At 40.3% G+C, this 17,224-nt stretch overlaps 1 protein-coding gene across 1 annotated transcript in view; it reads right to left on the reverse strand.

The window, feature by feature from the left end:
- Positions 1-1,350: 1,350 nt before the first annotated feature.
- PIP4K2C (phosphatidylinositol-5-phosphate 4-kinase type 2 gamma) overlaps positions 1,351-17,224 on the reverse strand; it is a 33,170-nt gene continuing 17,296 nt past the window's right edge. The window contains exons 3-10 of the mRNA XM_075265692.1: positions 14,741-14,837; positions 11,923-12,069; positions 11,317-11,463; positions 10,161-10,199; positions 6,923-7,036; positions 4,217-4,466; positions 3,894-3,997; positions 1,351-3,297 (exon numbers count right to left, since the gene is read on the reverse strand). Coding sequence (XP_075121793.1) covers positions 3,217-3,297; positions 3,894-3,997; positions 4,217-4,466; positions 6,923-7,036; positions 10,161-10,199; positions 11,317-11,463; positions 11,923-12,069; positions 14,741-14,837 — 979 coding nt within the window. The 3' untranslated portion in view covers positions 1,351-3,216. The remainder of the gene's footprint in view (positions 3,298-3,893; positions 3,998-4,216; positions 4,467-6,922; positions 7,037-10,160; positions 10,200-11,316; positions 11,464-11,922; positions 12,070-14,740; positions 14,838-17,224) is intronic.

Below are 17,224 nucleotides of genomic sequence, written 5' to 3' on the forward strand. Positions count from 1 at the left end.
TCACGCATATGTGGGGCTCATACAGCATAATTTTGCTGATAGAGCCCCTTTAATACGTACAGGGGGGCCACACAACTCTTCCATCAGCAGGTGACGGGGAAGGGGAATCTGCAGCAGAAGCTTAATCCTTCCCTCCATAGTGACAGCACATACACACTTGTTTAGGAAGTTGTTCCAATATATGTAAGGTGTATGGCCACCTTGAAAATAAGGTCTGTTTTTGTTCTCCAAGCATAATCACTCACACCTAGGAAAGTGTAAGTTACTATACACTGTACTATATACTGTATATACCACTTATTGTCCACTGTCATGCAAGTGCAAATTTCTAAAGTATTCCTGGACTGGAAGCAGGTTACATTTTTTTTTTTTTTTTCTATTCAGTGCACCGGATAAACATTCTTACTCATATAGATGAGGGTTCCCCGTTGCCCCTATACTTAGCATTAAAGAGAGAAGAAGGGGCTAAGAATTCTCATTCCTCTGCCTGCTGATGTTCCGGCTCTTTGAGTAGAGACATGTTGGAGCTTAATCAGCAACAAGGGAAGTAGAGCATGGAAATTTCCAGAACTCCACTACACTCTGCAAATCTAAGGCCCGGTTCACATTGGTGTCCGGGTCATTCTGTTCGCCTATCCACATGAAATATTCGGAGAGAAGAGTCCTGCAAGCAGCACTTTTCTCTCCACATTTTTCGCACGGGAAACCACATGGACCCCATTATAGGTTTCCTAAGGTAACCGCTTTTTTATGGGGACAAGGTTTCCATTCGGAGGGACTTCCTGAACAGAAACCCATGCGCAGACGAGAACGGGGCCTAAGTGGGACATTAGCAGGTAGGGCCCTCATCCATATGAGTAATCCAGTGTAGTAAATGGACAGATTTCTAGTGCCATCTGTTTTTCACCCCATACAGAGAAGATCATGACTAAAAAGTGAAATATAAAGTGGATAAGATTCTGTAAAATCCCCATTTTGCTGCTACTGCAAAAACTGAAGATGGCCACAATTTTGCAGTGGAAAGTTCTCTGTTTCTCTCTCATGAGTGAATATCCCTGTATATATCTGAGACACTACTTTTGTATACTGTCAGTAGCAGAGAGATTTATAGACTATAATCTGTAGCTTACACCAAGGGTGGACAGAATGATGTAGAACCCATTTTACTTTTCTCCAAAAGCCACTTTTTCTTTTAAAAAACATCAGTTGAACGCAAAGCTAAAACCAAACTGAGAAATGTTAGGTGCCAGCAGTAAACTTTTAGGTAAACCGGCTTCCTGGGGACAAACAATTCAATAAAAAGGCAAAACTTTAAATAAAAGAAACACACAAAGTAAATATCAGTTTTTTATCCTGTAAAATACACCATATAAGTAATATCCCAAACATAAATTATGAAACATGAATGTATACATCTATATAAAACAAAATCAGATTTATTAATCTAGAAAAGTAGATAAGGATTTGGTTTGTCTTCCATATAGCAACCCCAATGCACAGGCATATAGAAAAACTGCAAAAAACAGGTGGATTTATAAAAGATAATGCTTTGTATATACCGCTGTATTTTTGGCCAATGCTCCCTTTCATTTTGCCAAAAACAGTAGTGTGGCGTCAGCAAAGGGAAGGAGAAAAAGTGAGCGCTTACCCCAAGCAACCTGAATAAAATATGGGAGGTAAAGACAACCTTACATTATAGAAGTGTCCCTCATTTGGATATCTATGTAGTCAGTGAAAACTGGAGCTATGGTATCAAGCATGTACCTCATATTAGGCTTGCACGCACAGTCCTGGCTAGAAAAATTTCTTATGGCAGACTTAAGTGACAAATATTACTGCCTGTTTGCAAAAATGGGAAAGATGTGAAAAAGTTGCAGTCCCAAGTGAAGTGACTGGTTATTTCCACAGACATATAAAGGGATTCTCTTGGAACAGGAAAAGATCATATATATATATATATATATATATATATATATATATATGTAAAAAACATTAAAAGAAAAATCTCAATTTCCTTCGGGAATAATAATCAGGGTAAATTAATATGGCTACCGCCCTTTCTATCCTGCAAGAGTCAGTCCTAGAGATCCAGAGCTACAGTCTGTCCAGGCTTGATAGTAGTAGCATGGGGAACATGTGTGAGAGAATTACATGAACAATGGACTTGTAAATATATCAGAACCAACAAATCATGGTGAGCAGGGACAAAGCATTGTTATGTGAACTGTAGGTAACTAATCTCTGCCACTCCATCCCACTCATATTTACAATCCCATCATTCTAGTAATTCTCCCCTTTCTACTCGCGGTCCAGACTGGTAGCAGAAGCAGTTACATCACTTCTGTTTCCTCACGGAGTCAGCCCTGCTGTGTGACCCAGGACAGGTTTCTACAATACAAGAAAGATGGCTGTCAATTTAAAGAGTAGGACTGTTTCTGTAATGGCAGCAGAAATCCTCTCAAGTGCAGATGGGGCGTCTAAATAATACAGATCAGCTGCAACTGGAGGGTCAGAGATCTATTTCTGGCGTTATAAGACTTAGAACAGTGATTCATAGTGACACAGTTCTGGTATCCTATGAAAGAAAAGAATCACAGCTCTCATATGCCACCAAGATACCTATGGCAAGTTATATACAGTTCCCATATCCCTACTGTGTTTTTACGCATCGACCTCCATCCTTAGCATCTCTGGATTTTACTTCTCAACCACTCATATGCCCTTGAGAAGTAGTGAGAGGATTTCTGCTGCCAATATAGAAACAGGACAAAGTGGATTTCACCAAAAAGATCCAAAATCCATTCAAAGGATCTTTCACAGTTTAATCTAAATGCTGCCAGAAAGTCAATAGCTTAGGTGCAGTTTCATTTACCCAATGAAAATTTCCTAGGGAAAAGGCACAGCTTCAGCTAGGTGTATTAGTATTTATTATATGATATTTCTTCATGTTATTCCCAGAGAACCCCCTTAGGACTAGTACCATTGGATTTAGAGGTTTCTTCCCTTTAGTCAGTAAAGCTATGTTGTATTGCTTGAATTCTAGCACCTGGCATGGTCTCAAATTAGATTTATAGGGTATTCTTCCAATTACAGTGTGAATAAAATCCAAACATATCCAGGATACCAAGTGTGGTGGGGTCAGCATTCAGAGAAGGATTGCTTTTTCATTTTAGTCGAACTTCAATAAATCCATGAGAAAAAGTTAAGTCTGACATTTTATGCAAAGATATTTGTGACAAACTCCAGGAATCTTTTTCCGTACTGATCCGGGTGCACAGTAGATATCTCGGCACCAGCCTAGAGGGACAAAAAAAAAAAAAAAAAAACGAATTGTGAGTTTGCGGAGACAAAAATTGAAGTGTGGATGTCTATGAATCATGTAAGTACCCCATACTGAAAACCAGGGGCTCCCAGAGCCTTGCTCTTACTAAGGCTATAATGAATATACCGTTGTATAAGCAATGGTTAATCTGGGGCGATATTACTGCTGCACCAGTCTGGGGCTCATCAGTATCATTAACCTGTTGCACGCCTTGGTGATGCATTTGTCAAACTACAAACAAGTCTACTGTGTCATCTTAGTTTCTGCCATTTTCTAAGTAAAACTATGGCCAAACTTTATTACGTTTAGAAATTTAGGAATACATTGACAACTGTGTTATCAATCCCTTTGTCAAGCACATGGTCTGGTAAAGTGAAGCCCTGAATGGTCAGTCGCAGTGTGGTGGGATATAATACCCCCAAACTGGTAACAGCCAAGTGTCAATTTGTTCATAAGGAACAAAAACAGCACCATGCAGATTTCTAAGACGACTTGCCCAAGAATTGTTGTATTATGGGAATACACATTTACTAAAACAAACATGTCAGAAGTGACAAATCTATAGAATTACCCCATGCTTCACAGTTTTGGCTGCATGAGCGGCTTTCTTCTTTGCATCGTACTGGGTCAAGATGTCAATCAACCCCATAAAATAGACTTCTTTCTGTGGAGCATCTGTATAAAGATACACGACTCATATTACTTAAAGATAAACGAAAAGCCCACAAACAATATGTAGAAAAAAAATATTGAAGAAAAAAAAATTAAAAAAAATAATCCCCTTGTGTAACATTAAACCACCCCTTCCCAAAAAGCCAAACAAAATCAAAATATGCATTGAAGGAAAGAGAAGAAAAAAAAAAAGAAAAAAAAAGAAAAAAGAAAGAACCTTACAGTCCGAGCTTCTGATGGCATAAACATCAATGATTGGGTCAAACTCTCCAGGCCCTAGAGGTTTATTGGAGTTCAGATAGCCAGCAATTCCTTCAGGAGAGGTCCCATAAGAACCAACTGTTGCATGAACCATCCCGTCATTTTCAGCATCCTCCTCCTCAGTCTCCTCTTCCTCATCTTGTTCTGCTCGAAGGACATCATGAATTCCCAGCAAGAGACTATAATCCATGATTTTTAACTGCACCAGAAACTAGAAAACCACGCAGAATTTACATTTATGTCGCAAAAAAATACATTAAATAATACATTAAAGACATTAACCTGAATGCAGCAGCCAGGCTCACCTTCTCTCTACACTACATTGTTACCTCTACTCCAGGGCCATCACTGCACTGGTTGCTTATTCATTAGGGCTGGACAATTAAGCAAAGTGATTCACCCTTAAAGGGTTTGTCCGGGATAAATGGAAATCCCTACACTAAACCCCCTCAGCCTAATGGGGTCAGGGATTAGGCTGAGTAGGTAGGGAGAGGCAGTTTGTGGGCAGGATAGCTAGAGAGACAGGGAGGGAGGAAGAGGAGGGAGAGAGGAAGAGGGGGGAGTGAGGTGAGAGGGAGCCAGTATAGAAGTTACACAGCAGGAAGCTGAACCTTGTAAACAAACACAGAAGATACCAGAAGCTCCCAGAGACACCCAGACATCACTCAAAACACTGCAAGAGGTATATATGTGCATTTATTAAGCCATTAATAGCGCTAACACCCCTTTCTTTAATAGAAAACATTTTTTGTCCAGAAAACCCCTTTAAGGATTGTGACTTAAAAAAAAACCAAACAAACAAAAAAAAAAAAAAAAACAACCCAGAAAAGTCAAATTGATTCTGCACTTTCGGCAACATCAGTTTATCAGGTTTGGTGTAGCTCGCTATAGAACAGCAAGCGAGCTACACCAAATGCAGCAGCGCAATCTGGCTGGAAGAACATCCAGGGAAAAGGAGGGTCAGATGGAGCACAAGCAATGGAGGGGTGTGAATAAAGGTATGACGTGGAAGGGGTGTGTGTGTGTGTGGGGGTGCTCGAATCGCCCAGGGTGCTCAGTAGGCTCATTTACATAAAGTAACAGGATTAAAATGGAACAGCGGGGAGAATCGAAATAAAGAAGGTAGTAATAGAATAGCCTTTTTAAAGGCTATCCAGACATGTCTTTATCTCACAACCACTGACGCCAATGATAGAATCCCTTTAAAGAAAGAAAGTTTGGGAATGGAGATGAAACTGTCAAAAGGAAACAAAACTACATTGTGCATGCGACAAGCATCAATGTGTGCTAGAGTGGATTATCTTGTGCTACGGATACGTCTCATCCAGACACTCGCATTATATGTACAGAACTCACAGTAAGAACATTCTGTTCTACAGATAAAACATGGAAGGAAATATAACGGAGATGAGGACATGGGAAAAAAGTGGCGTGTATGAGCGGGTTTTCTTTTTTTCTTTTGTAAAAAGAAGAGCAAAATCAGCTGGTAGCGTCAATACAGAAAATGTCAACTACATCCCCTGCTGCAACAAGACATCTAACCTTTTTCTCTTCATTCTATAGATTATGTACTTTAGTACTTTATGTCAAGAGTCATAAAACAGCAAAGTGGAACAGACAGACAGAGACATCCAGAGGAGCTGCAGGTTATTATACAGCAGAATACTAGATCACTTACATTTCTAGTAAAGCTCAGTTCACACTAGAATAAATGGCTCCATTCTAATAAGTATTCTTAGCTTCTCCAGGGCAGAATAGCTTTGGCTGTATCTTCTGCCCATGTTTTTACTGTTTCAGTTGCAGAGGGTGAAACAGACAGACAGACTTATGGACCTCAAAACGTCTCATTCATTTGCAATGTACCACCATGATGTATTCAGCGTGCATCAAGCTTTATGTGATAGGAGCGGCCATTTACTTTACATAGATTCCTGTAAAGTACATTCCTGTATCTCGCCTGCCTTCTAAGCCCGTATATGATTTATATGTTCTGCACAGCATCTTCTTTAAAGCGTTTGGCTGGGATTTCAAGGTCCCGTCAACAGATTTATTACCGTATTTATTTAGCGCCATCATGTTCTGCAGCTCTTTTAAAGATAGTGTCAGTCACTGGCCCATATAGGGCTGACAATCTACATTCCTTATCCGTATGTCTTTGGAGTGTGGGAGGAAAACACAGGGAGAACATACAAACTCCCTGCAGATGTTGTCCTTGGCCCCAGTGATGTAAGGAACCACTGAGCCACCGTGCTACCCTCGATGTCAGCGAGCCTGAATTCTGAGCTAGTAAGTTGTTGCGAGAAGGTTGTAAAAACAGTTTGTGTCCTATAATCCCGGCTAAACTTCACACAGAAAGCAATGGTGCTTATCACAAATTATAGCTGATGCACATGTTCTCTATGCCCAGGGACACCCACTGACCTTCATGGAGCCACCTTTACATACTTCTATAGACTACCTAAAGATCTGGTCTCTAGTAAGGTGGAAGAGGGGCTTAAAGGTGTGAAATAAATTCAATGGGATATGTGCATTATTAGACCTCTTACTCCTAAAGTAGAGTACTCCTACATTCAAAAACAATCCCTTTAAGATCCCAATCCATCCTTGAATGTGAACATGACTTAGGGCAACAAAAACACCGCATTGAATCCATTTCTGTTACAGTACCTCAACGTCCCGCTTCAACTTCTCCATAAAGGCTTTTTTTTGTTCTTCATCAATGTAGACTTTCTGGCTCATGTTTAGAAAATCCATGTCCTTCAAAGTTGGAAGCTCCTTTATCTTAAAAGAAAGGAGAGTAGAGTATGTCAAAATGAAATGGTCATAAAGAAGGCCATATAGATTAGATAAACTCACCAACCACCTAATGTGTAGGGAAGGGGTCAGCAACCTTCAGCACTCCAGTTGCTGTGAGACTACAACTCCCATCATGCTCCATTCACTTCCATGGGCGTTCCAAGAACAGCAGAGCAAGTATGCATGCTGGGAGTTGTAGTTTTACAACAACTGGAGTGCTGAAGGTTGCCTTCCCCTGGTGTAGGGGATGTCCTGAATATCCCCCAACAGATGGTGAGGAAAACTAGTATCGGGAACATTGGATTTCATTAGTCCTGAGCTTTAGTCAGAAGACAGGCAGACAGCTGAGATGAGCGGCTGGTGTAAGGTTCATGGCCTGAAGAACTAACTATACAATTAACGCTGGGTTCACACCTGCGTTCAATGTGTCCGTACTATGGTTTCCGTCTTCTGCATGGCAGAAGACGGAAACCATAGACCGGGTCCGGCCGTGCGCGGCGGTGAGCGTTTTAGGCTCTCCGCCGCGAAACCGGATTTTTTTATCCGGACACAGAGTACTGCATGTCCGACTCTGTGTCCGGATTATAAAACCCGGTTTCGTGGCGGAGAGCGCAAAACGCTCACTGTCGCGCACAGCCGGACAGCTTTCTCACCCATTCAAATGAATGGGTGAGAAAGTCTCCTGCAGGCTTCCGTCTCCTGCATCTGTTTTATGCAGGAAACGGAAACCTGCAATAAGGAAAGAAGAACGCAGATGTGAACGAGCCCTAAAATGGGGACGTAAGAGTAAAGCCTAATAACCCAGCTTGTGATCAGATAACACTCGAAAACAAATCACATATTTTCAGTCACCAAAAAATAACATATAATAAAATATCTGCCCCTGTTCTGGGTTTTCAACCAGCTACTGCTTTTGGCTTACAATTACTGATGTGTGAATAAGACCTTATACTGCAGTGACTCTATAATGACATTGAACTGTTTTACATTGCTTACCAACTGTATTTGTCACTATCACTTGGATGCTTGTATGGAAAAATATATTTTCTCTAGATATAAAGCTGATCTAGTCTGATTTTTTTTTTTCCAAAAAACTCTAAGGGACAGTATATGGAGGTTCCCATCCAGCTTGCCTCTGAGGAGGGTACAGAAGGTAGCTGGGTACTGTTAAGGAGCTACAGCGGGAATACGGCTATTGAGCATGGGCACAATACACACCCATGGAAGGAAGAATTAGCATGTCTTGTACAACGTTTGCTATCTAAATCCCCTAATGTATAATTTACAATGACATTTAAATCAAAGTTCAAGTCAATAGCAAAAGATACAAGAAAACTAGATTATGAAAAAGAAAAAAGTCAGCAGCTGTGTCTTGCCACATAAAATCTTCTGAAGGGAAAAAGTGACTTGTGGAATTTATGCAATGTTACATTTATAGCAGCGTTGCCTCAACTTTAATAAACTCTACGAGAACCAAATAAGGCATCCGAGTGACTAATTCCAAGCAGCATACAAAAAGGCATAGTGTGCCCAGGAAATGGCATGCACAGAAATAGCGCCCGCCTGAAGAAGGTTCTCTCACTACTTAACAAGGATTGGAATATCTTACAGCCCAACTCAAAAATACAAGCTTTCTGCAATGACATGTAGTTACTTTACTGGGTTAGGATTTGTCCTGATGGGAAAGAGGAAAATATTGAAAAAGGAATGGACAATTTTATATTTCCTTATCCCTATTGGTAATAAAGGTTTCCCCTTTATACCTGCTCCCATAATAGCTTGTTTTTTGGCAGGATGAGTTGACTTTTCTAAATGTATTTTCTAACTGCTTCAATGACATGCACATGACTGTGTGCGACTGATAGACACAGACAGCACATGGGTGACATCCACGTGCCAACTCCTCCACCTTCATTGCCCAATTCATTGAGCTCAGTGAGCGCAAGCCGCAAAACGGAGAGAAACAGGACTCTTCCTGAGTTTATGGGGCCATAGAAATGAATGGGTCAGCGTGCCAACTGTGAAAAACCTGGCTAGCATACTGCGTGCACAGGGCCGTGTGCACGAGACTTTAATGTTCCATTTTATAAACAGAGAACAAAACCAAATCAAACACTAACCTGACTTTTAAAAAACAAAAAAACATCTGTCCATGTAGGAAACAATTCTAAAATATTTCTATTTTCACAATTGCCTGACTGTATACCTGCTCTCTCAAGGAGGTACATGTCCTTTACATTTTATACATGCATGGCACCATAGTCCACATGGAAGACCTGCATAATGTCTAGTACAGGTAGACACAGCCCAAATCAGTTAACCAAGGGCAGTATCAAAATGAAAATTGACCCCTCTAACGAAGCTGGAGATGGATTATACTACACTGACTAACGGAATGGCTCAGCACTTCCTTACGAAGAATGGCGCAGCCTCTAACGTAAGGCATCAGAACTGCATGTTTGGCAGTATCATAGCAGAAAAACCACCCTCAAATGTGCGGCACATTTCTTAAAGCTACACAATTACAAATACCATCCAATGCTGAAAGCAGATATGGAATATTAATGTTAGCCCTCACGCACATGAATGATTGTGCAGGCAGAGACCCTTCAGATGCTGCATTTTGAGAATTATAAGGCAAGATCCTATCAAGCTCAGAGTCTTAAGAGATATAAAATTGCCATCACCAGCCCGCACACTGTGCCGTGTGCATGAGGCCATGTGCATGTATGGGTCCGGAAGAAAACTGCACAGATGACACATGGATAATATATCCATCCGCTGTCTGTGCTTTCCACAGATACATTTCAATAGTAAGTCTGGACTGCAAAACAGACAGGAACAAGACCTGTCCTGAGTTTTGCCTTTAGGCTCCATGGCAGCCCACAAAGATCCGTCCCAATACAAGGGCCAGAAGACAAGAATGGGTCAGTGTACTCAAACAACGCAATGAAAAAGCATATGGCCAGTGTGCATGTGGCATAACCGTGAGACACTGTAAAATTTTATGTACAAACTGTCAACTTCAGATATCACGTCAAGAAACGCAGAGAGAAAAACGCTTGCAGAAATATATATTATGATGTCCAGAAAAGGGGAGGAAAATTACCTTTTCTTTATCACTAGCCTCTCGAGACACCAAAGATCCCTGTAAAATATGAAAAATACAAATTCAGCATATGGCTCAACATTCAGCTCTATTAACACAGAAATACAGTAGGATTATGGAGAAAGACTTACAGTTTCCTATTTACTGCCTTTAACTTCTATTGCGTCTAAATAGCAACATAGACTGGCCGCAGTTCAGACTGCGCATAACACAACTCTGCTGTATGAAAGTCGGGTTGTGTACTTCTACATGTATTATATCCATCCTAAGATCTGAGGTGACACTTACACTCTGCATCTATCATCTCATCCTATGGTTCTTGGAAACCCATTAATATGGTGTAACAATATTATGGTTACCCTTTCCACCCACAATTTTTAACTTTTTTTTTTTTAAAAAACTTCACATATAAAAGCCATAACATTTTTTCTGTTTGAAGATCTGTATGTTTGTAAGATATAATATTCTTAATATAAAATATATATATGTGTATATATATATATATATATATATATATATATATATATATATATATATTCAGATCTAGCATCAGACTTAAGGTGGTGCAGTGCCTCAGGAGCCATACACAACTGTATATTAGTCCACGTGCTATCAGTTTCAATGGATGGCACCCAGAATCATTCTTTTCCATGACTTCATGCACATAACAGTATTTTTAAAAAGGTCCATGTGGGGGCAAATAAGCCCTGGCTACAAATCTTAGGGCAGGTCCCATACATGACTGTTTGGGATCTGGGCTCATTCATTCAAGTGTATGGGCCCTTGGAGAAGTACATGGATGCTCTCATTGTATCACCTGTTTCATTATTTTGCTGACCCACACCCAACACACAGCAATAATTTGCAACCCCTATCCTGTGCATACTTGGTGTGACCAAACATGCATTTATTCTCAATAAGAGTAAACAAGATACCACTGGTGGCTGCCTATTCACCTTGAAGACAAGGGATCAGACATTCTGGATTTTCATGTCTGTTGTCAGAGGGGTTGCAGCACTTTCACACACAATTTGATCCTGATAAAATTGGTCGTTTCAGAAGTGTACTTCTACCTTTAAAAGGTCTGGAGGGATAGTACATAGCTTGCAGCAGAATCAAACATACGCCACCAACAAGCCACAGAATCCGAGCTCACCTTGAGATCATACTTCCTGTGAACTGTAAGGCGATGGCTGAACATGTTCCTCATCACCAGCATGTAAAAGTCTTCATTGTCTACGCTTAATCGATACATGCCCAAAAACTGGGGCAGAAGTGTGCTACCATGACATTTCACGATATGCTGGAAGACAGAAAAAACATGTGTAGTGTAGTACACATACAGTAGTAGCTCTAGACTCCTGGACAAAGCATTTCTCCCCTTTTTTTTGCATATGAATAAAATCATAATTTACATGAAAATGGGACACCAAAGCTGAACACCAGGGATATATTTGGAAACTGTAGACTCACCTCTACAAGGTGCTGGGTGGGATTAGGTTTACAACAGATTTACTACCCCCCCCCCCCCCCCTTCCTAGTGAAGTCAATGGGAGACAGGAGGCATTTGTATAACATTTGGATGTCATCCCGCTATACCTCAGGCATTTAAAGAGCTCTTCTCAATACATTACAATAATTCATGGAAACCTGTGTATCGCCCCGTCCTTGTCTCTTAGGTGGCCATCACACTAAATCCTAAGAGATCTGACAGTCACATTACACACCAATATGTCCCATGTTAAACACAAGCTTCCCTTACTTGGTGGTAGTCCGATAGGATACTGTGCACGTCTGCCACGTCTTCACTAGATATCTCCTTAACTGCTAGAGTCTTGTCATAAGACAAAAGAAATCGTCCATCATGAGCTTCGCTTTCAGTGTATGGGGAACTACGTGTCAGAGAGACCTAAAATAAAGTTTAGAAACCAGATAAAGTATGAAAAAAGGGCAGAACTTTAAAACGCAAAAAGGCCACATTATAGGCATTTTATATGTGCAGAAAGAAAAGATCAGGACTGGCATAGCATGTAATTATTATTTATATAGCGCCAACATATTCCATAGCACTTTACAAATCAGAGGGGACAGGAACAGATAAAATGAGACTTTTCAGTCTAATAAAATCAACTCACAATAGAAGTGAGGGCCCTGCTCACAAGAGCTTACAATCTATGAGGTAAAAGTGGTCCATTATTATATAATGAGGTTACATAAATACACCAGCCAGTCCGAGGGGACCAGACATGCAGAGTGATACCGATAAAAGTAGACATTACACAGTAATAAATGTAACAGTCAATTAAAAGTGTACGAGGGAAGGCCCTGCTCACAAAAACCTGCAATCTGAGGAAGGAGGAGGAACGAGGTAAAAGTGCTTGTGCAATGGGTTCAGCCACCTGAGTAACAAAGCTGTATGAGCTGGTCACCATCTTGTATGTGTCTGTACAGATACAAAGCACTTTAATATGCAGGCTTACTGCGCCTGAGTAATGGAAAAGGGAGGGGAACACAGCAGGGCTGCGGAGTGAGTCCTGACCAGTTTTGGGTGGAGTTGGCAAAGTGTTATAGACACAAACATTGGCTTCAAAAATAAAGTGATTAATTCTCTTCAGTTCTATTTTACAATTATTAATAATGTATCATTAGATTTCTAGCTTGTTACATATTTACGTTCTTGGGTATTCAGTTACTAACTTTTACTGTAGTACAGGAGCTTTACTGCTTCTATCTGACCTTCTAATGCTTAAAGGGTTTTCCAGGACTTGGATCTCAACATAAAAGGCCCTAGAGCAGCTACAAAGTGTACAGCGCTATGCCTGGTAAACAATTACATAGTGTCACGGACCCTTAACCTTATCCGTGACTGTCAGACTCACAGAAACCTTTCCAGTATCAAATTCTTAGAAAGACCCTTTAATGCAAGAGGATGTAAAGACATCCTAAAAAAGAGACAACGTATCTGAAGTTTTTCCATTGATCAGTGTTTTTTTTTCGGGGGGAGGGGGTGTGTGAGCAGGACAGGACCTGGGTAGGACCCAGTGTCCATTTTGCGGTCTGGACTTATTTATTTAAGTGCACGGGTCTGTTCTGTTTTGCACCATAAAATAGACTAGTTTTGTTCTGAAGCATGCCTTGATAAAGCTACAACTCCGTCTACTGCCACTTTATCATCGCAGCCTTTAGGAACTCAAAGACATTTCATTATACAGAAGATAAGCAGATTTGCTTTAATAAGAGGATTTTAGGGATTCTTTTCCAAAATGTAAGATAGACTCATGAATATAAACTACTTGGCATACTACTTCAGGAGTCTTTAAAACTCAATGAACATATAAACCCCTTCAGTGCTTACATGTTATAGAGTCACAAACCAGCCTTTCAGCCTCATGGTACTGTGGTCCTACCTATATATAAGTATCTAGAATATAGAGGAGCAGCCTATTTGGAAATATAGACATTTGATTGGTTTGTAACAGGAAGCAGGATTAGTTTATTAAAAAGGGAGTCTGTCAGCAGATCTGACAATGCAAAACCGCTGACACTGCCAAAGAGGAGGAGTTTAGGTATGTTGCGTCTATGTAGTACCATCACAGGCAAAGTAACATATTTAGATGTGCATCACCCACAAGCATCATGGAGGAGGTCCTTCCTCTCTGAATGTGTGCTTTAGTGGTCTCTGTGTGGACGCTACTGCCATAAGATCACTTACACATAGCAGTAATGTTACAGGCTTGCACCAACATACTCAAAGTTAAGTTACACCAGCATTTCAGGGCTCCTACTTGGCTGTGTCAGTAGTCCATCATGACCAAAGCTGCCATCAGAAACCCTTTATAGGAAACCTGGCCGGTTTATTTGGGACCTTCTGAACTGGTGGTTATTGTCTCACCAGTGTCAGTATGTGTAGTGAAGGCGAGGCCTACTTTCTCAGCTCCACTGAACCACTGCGCAGGTGCTCAGAGCATTAGAGGACTCTGAAGACATCATTGGACACACATCTAGGTAACTATAAATCTGACTTTTTCATAGCACGCATGGACAAGGTTACAAATAGGGCTATTTGGGAAACTAAACCACTGGGTCCATAAGGACCCAACAGACCTAACGGCTTCTCTGTAAAGTATGTACAGATGCAGCAGATTACACCCAAAAATTTGCAACTTGTTAAATTCATGCAGAATGATATGTCACCAAAAAAGACATCCAACACTATTAACTGTTTATTGGTTTTTGCTGTCTTTTGTGATGAGATATCACTCTGCAGCAGTATAGCCATTTCTAAACCTTGAACAAAGTAACTTGAATTCCTTAAAAGAAACCTATAATCTAATTTTAACTAATCATTTTTCTAATTTCTTTTTTTCTTACGTCACTATTTATTTTCACTTGCTTACATGGTTATCTGGAGCAGCCATCTTGCCAGAAAGCAGGGGATGCCTACTGGCAGATGAAGTGTACAACAAGGCGGTGCTACCACACAAAAAATAAAAACTGCCAAAGTAGCTGCAATAAAACATTTCCCTATAACAGACTCTTATGGATACCAATGTGTATATGACCCAGATCTGTCAGCTTACCTGATAGTCAATGTCATCTATTCCAAAACGCTCACGGAGATTTCGGAAAACTTGGGGACAGTAGTCTTTAAATTTGAAGTGACTAGGTAAATTCTCTCTAAAATATAAAATATGTACACAAAAGTTAAAACTGTAGGCAGAAAAACTAAAGTTCGGAAATGTTTGAGAACCACACACAACGTCAAGTCAGACACTGTATACACCAATACATAAGTATGTCCTTTTATTATACAAACAAAGTAGGTTTCTGTAGATATCTGGATAATTTTCAACTTTTTTTTTTCTTGTTTTTGCCTATCTGTTGTCTGAGACACGATGTCACTATTGCTCTCAGGCGTCATGCACACAACTGTAGTGAATTTACTGTTCACAAATACTGATCCACATAAAAACAGGTCCGTATGTCATCCGCAGTCACGCATCCACACATTGACTGATATAGATCCACTACACTTGTCTGTGCTTGCAAATATGGACAAATTGAGAACATGCTTCAGAGTTTATGGACCCATTCTATAGCTCCGACATGTGTATGGGCTCTCAGAAATGTATGTGTTTGCACTTGTATCTGAAATTACAGATAAAATTACAGTCTTGTGCATGGGGCCTTACTGTACCATTTGAAACATTTTTTGTGGCACACACTTCTGGAAAAAGAAAAACACAATCACACTGTACTTAGTATTATTATGCCATTTATCATTCACCAAATTTGACATTATACAATTGTTAAAGTCTGTATTGTAAAGCAATGTTGATGATTTACCTTTAGGAGAGGAAACCAATATGTTATCAGGTTTAACGTGCTGATCAGCCATCCTGACCTAAAGGAGCGTGACCAAGTGGCATTTTCCTAGCATTGTGCGCCTAACATTATCAGGTGACCACCACCATCTGTGTGCCTTTGAAATGCTGGTGTCCACCCCTTCAGCGATTGTAGATGTGAGAGTGGGTGCTTTATTAACATTTTGCGCCTCTATCATATACTGCAATGGGGGCCTGCTAGCACAACCATGTTGTCAGATATTGGGCAAATGTGGCCTACATATAAAAACTTTATACTCTGCAATTGACAAAGAAACCCCTTTAATTCATCAGAATAAAAGGGGTTAACTGCTGTGAACAAAGGCCAGTAACTGTCTATTGACACTAGTATTGCAAGGCAAGTGTCAAGGCTAATGTGGAAGTAAAAACAGCCCATGTGTCAATTACTTACCGGTATATATTTCCAGTATGAATAAAACAAATCTAAGAAAAGACCCTCCAGAATGGGCACTTCTTGTGGAGTACTAGCATTTAGGGAAACAGATGTCAGGTCAGGAGACTGCTCTCATTTAAAGGGAACCCGTCCTCAGGTCTGAAAAGCCCAATGATATACATAAATATACATCTGATCGGAGTGGTCACTGAGCATCCAAAGATATATGCAAATGTAATGCTGATGCAAAATAGGGTATATAGTCAAGTGGGCGACAACACTTTGGTTTCTCTGCAGATGGAGTTTCTGTGCGTTGTATATCATGTAGTGCTATTGCCCACTTGGCTATTATATCCTGATTTGCACCAAAATTAAAAGGGCTTATATCTTTGGAATGGCTGAACAGATACGGATAAGCAAAACAATAAACCGTTCAGGGTGACAGCGCAGATCAGATGAGGTATGCCATTGGGCTTTTTCACACCTGGTGACAGGTTCTGTTTAAGTCATTGTGGAAAGTAGCACAGACTATCAGCATGTCAACAGTCAGCAGTAGAGATGAGCGAATAGTATTCGAAACTCTAGTTTTCAATACCTTGCTCCCAAAGGAATGAATGGAAGTGGCCGAACACCAAGGTGTTAAGCGCCGGCCGCTTCCATTCATTCCTATGGAGCAATGTATTCAATACTAGAGTTTCGAATACTATTCGCTCATCTCTAGTCAGCAGCATGACAATGTGGGTAAAGAAAAGAATTAATAAAAAAAAAAAGCTAAATTATTTTATGTCCCAAGACAGTACCCATTTCTTGGCTGTTTTGAGGCATTTTTCCCCATTTGTATGAAACTAAAACTTGGCCTAACATTAAAGTTATATACATAACTGGAATCCTGTGAAATACCTTATAATAGAAAACGACAAATTCCCAGTAATAACAAGACAGCATATATATTACATGGAATACAAGTGGGAATAACAGAACAAGGTCCTGAAGGAAGAAAGTCTCATGACAGGCTGGCACATCCACTCCTCAGGATATGTGTGACTGGCAATTCAGATAAGGAACCCTGTATCTGGATTCCAAACATTTTTGGAAGAGAACTTGGCAGAGAATACTGCAATATGCAAGATATTCCTGCACTTTCCACAGGGCTATTTGTAGAACAAAAACCAGACAGATTCTCTTTCCCAATATGAAATCATGATGGTTTAGTAAATCTGCTGTAGAATAACGTGCACTGGCCATTAAAGGGGTTGTCCATGGTCATGTGATGAGCACACAAGTGC

Source organism: Leptodactylus fuscus, chromosome 2, assembly GCF_031893055.1.
Source record: "Leptodactylus fuscus isolate aLepFus1 chromosome 2, aLepFus1.hap2, whole genome shotgun sequence".
Lineage (NCBI taxonomy): Eukaryota > Metazoa > Chordata > Amphibia > Anura > Leptodactylidae > Leptodactylus > Leptodactylus fuscus.